Source organism: Limulus polyphemus, unplaced genomic scaffold (genome assembly GCF_000517525.1).
Source record: "Limulus polyphemus unplaced genomic scaffold, Limulus_polyphemus-2.1.2 Scaffold4503, whole genome shotgun sequence".
NCBI lineage: Eukaryota > Metazoa > Arthropoda > Merostomata > Xiphosura > Limulidae > Limulus > Limulus polyphemus.
The window spans coordinates 89,344-92,800 of NW_013670113.1; the positions used below are offsets into that span (position 1 = coordinate 89,344).

General features: G+C 30.7%; 1 protein-coding gene across 1 annotated transcript in view; it reads right to left on the reverse strand.

Annotated features, from left to right (window-relative positions):
* Nucleotides 1-591: 591 nt before the first annotated feature.
* Nucleotides 592-3,457, reverse strand: part of LOC106471267 (sialin-like) — a 5,350-nt gene continuing 2,484 nt past the window's right edge. The window contains exons 2-3 of the mRNA XM_013931858.2: nt 3,168-3,282; nt 592-1,208 (exon numbers count right to left, since the gene is read on the reverse strand). Of these exons, the coding sequence (XP_013787312.2) occupies nt 1,053-1,208; nt 3,168-3,282 (271 nt within the window). The 3' untranslated portion in view covers nt 592-1,052. The remainder of the gene's footprint in view (nt 1,209-3,167; nt 3,283-3,457) is intronic.

Here is a 3,457-nt window from a genome sequence, read left to right on the forward strand (position 1 = left end):
TGTGTATCAGTTTAACGTTGAATATTATCTATGATTTTAACTTTATACACAAGTGCCAAAATACCATAATTATGTTTATTCTTTTAAAGTTCCTCGTTAGTCAAATCGCATCTACTTAAAACTGATTTCATTTCTTTTATGACTCAAGCCTAGATTAAAGACTTGTATATATTCACAAGTAGGTTATTTACAGCAAGGAAATATATAGAAACTTATGCAATTGAATCGCATTTAAATTAACTTAAATAAATAAAAACTAAATAACCTCAATAAAACTTTTAAAAAAACTACATTTGAACATTATAATTTGTACGTGAGGTTCTCATGTATGTTCATACAATTTAAATCCAAAGCATTAAACTACAAATACCAACATGGGTTAGGAGTTGTTGTTCTTTACCAGAATTTATATGAGCATATTAAAAGAAACTCATCCTACCAACAGAAAGACCCTAACTTATCAGACAAGATGCATGACGTCATCACTTGACACAAAGAGTTCTTATATTCAGGGTTCAAATTCCTCATGATGGCTATCTCAAAATGTATTAAAGAATTATAAAATAATAAATATAAAAAAAATTTATGAAATAAATTTATAGAATACAGGGATAATTTATTTTTGTTGAAATTATACCATAACAAATATAAAATTCAGGTGTCCATAAAGATGTTATCTCACCAAATGTGGCTTTGGTTTTGAAAAAGCCTGGTATACAATAAAGTACAAAAGTGAAATTAAAGAAAGTTTTTAAAAATATTTTTCACTGTCTGTTTTCAAAGTTTTGTCTGATTATAAATTCCAGGCTAAATCAATAAAAGTAATTTCACATTCCGTTATAATAATAATATAATACCTTCAGTTACTTCTGGTCATTTTGAACAATTTTATAACATTAAAAAAAAAAAACTGTGTTCGACGTCTGTAAACCGTTTACACTTCAAAGTTGTGTGAAAACAATACTGCATATAATACACAATCTGTGAATCAAGGGCATTTTTGTCGGTCACTGTTCACTCTGAAGTAGAACGTTTAAAATGTTCACTCTGATTCACAGTGCTTGACTGGCTGAACTCTGACTCAGATAAATCACTGCACCAGCAAAGTTGACACCAGCTGCAAGGACAAAAACAGGGAACCATCGGCCATGAGACTGAGTCACCAGTTCTGCCGTCAGTGGTCCACAAAGTATACCAGGTATGGTGGCCTGTTAGGAGAGACACAAGTTAAATGTAACAGAATTGCAGACATATTTAGGTTTCATATACCATAAACACTAATTAATTATAGGGTTCAAAGAAAGTATGAAACCTTAAAAGTAATTTATCTGCAGACTAGGGTTGGTTTTTAAATTGGTAGGTAATGACAGCACCAAGCCTGCCCAAATAACAGTACAAACCAACCCTCTTTGCCAGAGCTGATATTATGTACATACCTCAAACAATTAAAAAACTAGTCATACATAACTTTTTGTTACTAACGACATTTCAACGATAATCGAAAACAAATAACATTCTATTCTACATTTATTCAAACAATAATGTAGATCTTGCTAATAATGCTCAATACAATTATTTCTTACAGAATCTCTAAAACTTTAAACATCGATGATACAAAATTCACTTGAGTAAATATGACTAAAGCGTATAGATATAATTGGGCAGATTCGGACGAATGTTGTTTTTCACAAATACTCAACTAATTGGTTTCTATTGCTTCATGAGATGTTCGCAATCAACAGCATAACATTAAAATGTTTATAATGCACAATGTTTTACATAGCTACTTAGTTATTCTTTGATTGAAGATGAAAGCCAGAAGACTTTCAAAATGTCATTCCCTACATTTGAGCAGCATAAACGGATCGTATGGTCACCGATATATTTCTACCAGTGTTTCTTTCAGAGTCAACTATTTGTTTGTTATAGCACAGCATGTGAGTCTTGGTTCTGATCAAAAGGCTTTCTTTGTAATAATTGGTGATGCAGTAAAAAATAGACAAGAAATTATGTTTTTACACACTTCTGATTCGAAATTTGTAACAGACAGATTAAGAGAATGTACAAAAAAACGTCAGCAGTGTAGTATAGTTTCTGTCACATATAATAATATGCCTATTGGGTTCCACTGCCATGCCAACTTTCATGCTCATTTCCTTGTAAAAGTTTGGTTATCTTGTTTAATTACACAAAATACGAAAATGTTCTTTGATAATTCAACTATTAAGTGGTGTTTTAACTGTACTTCTAATTACGGTTTTCAATTCTGCACACAAATGAGTATTTAACTAATCTTTACTTTTGTTAACATGCAAGTGAAAAAAAAAAAGTCTAAACATTTTACGAAAATAAAAAAGTGTGGATGATACGTATACTGTAATAATAAAAGAACATCGTGTACAGCCATTAGTGAAAAAAACCACAGTAAACGGAACAAACTGTCAGATGTCTCATATCAGAGAAACTAGTTTCGAAACATCCTCTTGAGTCTCACAAATAATAAAAAAAAATTCCTTTCTAGGCACGTAAAAGTTGATGTAACCATTAAAAGGCATTATAATCTTACTCTTCCAACATAACAGCCCAAGTAAAGTAAGATTGAAATTGCATACATACAATAGTAAAGTTATGAAAGGAGCTGTTTATTTGCAAACTGTTTGTGATGTCAAACTACACTAAATATTATCTGTATGTAGTAAAGAAGCAATTATATTTTTCTGACTTTTAATTTATCAACTTGACAATTATTTACTAAATCTTTTCAAGATGACGAGGGACCCACTTGAAGTAAATATATATATAGTAGAGATGGATGTAAATTTTTTTTATTTAAAACACAAAACAAATAACAATGTTTTGTCCTCCTTACATCGTCATCACATTAATAATGACATAAAGAGGTAAAAACATTATTTGTTTCGTGTTTTAAATAATCGTTTTTAATATACATACCAGCCATGTATACTATATATATATATTAACTAAATGTTTTGTGACAAACAATCGGTAGTTAACCTTGTAGTTACAATAGAAAGCACAAGTTTTGTTCAGGTTTGCAGAAGATTTGTGGGGTCCCATATTATAGATCCACTTTGTCCTTACAAAAAGCTGTGTTTTATACGAGTTTCTAGTCACAAGTAAAGAATTTATAGCTAACCACTTCTCACCACAGTGTTAGAAATAGCAAAAGTGATGCCAGCATGATTTGGAGCTACATCTGCATGGTTACTCAGATGGCCAGCAGAGTTACATGCACACAGTCCCATTGATATTGAAACAAATCTGTAAGATGAAAGAACAAAATAAAGCATGAACTAATTTAGAAACATCATATCAATGGAAATGGTTTATTTAAGTGTTTTGTGACTGTAAAACACTTAAATACACTATTTTGATACCTCACTATTATAAAGACTTGGTTTGGTCCGCTATTTCATTGGTAGTAGTGTCCATGGTC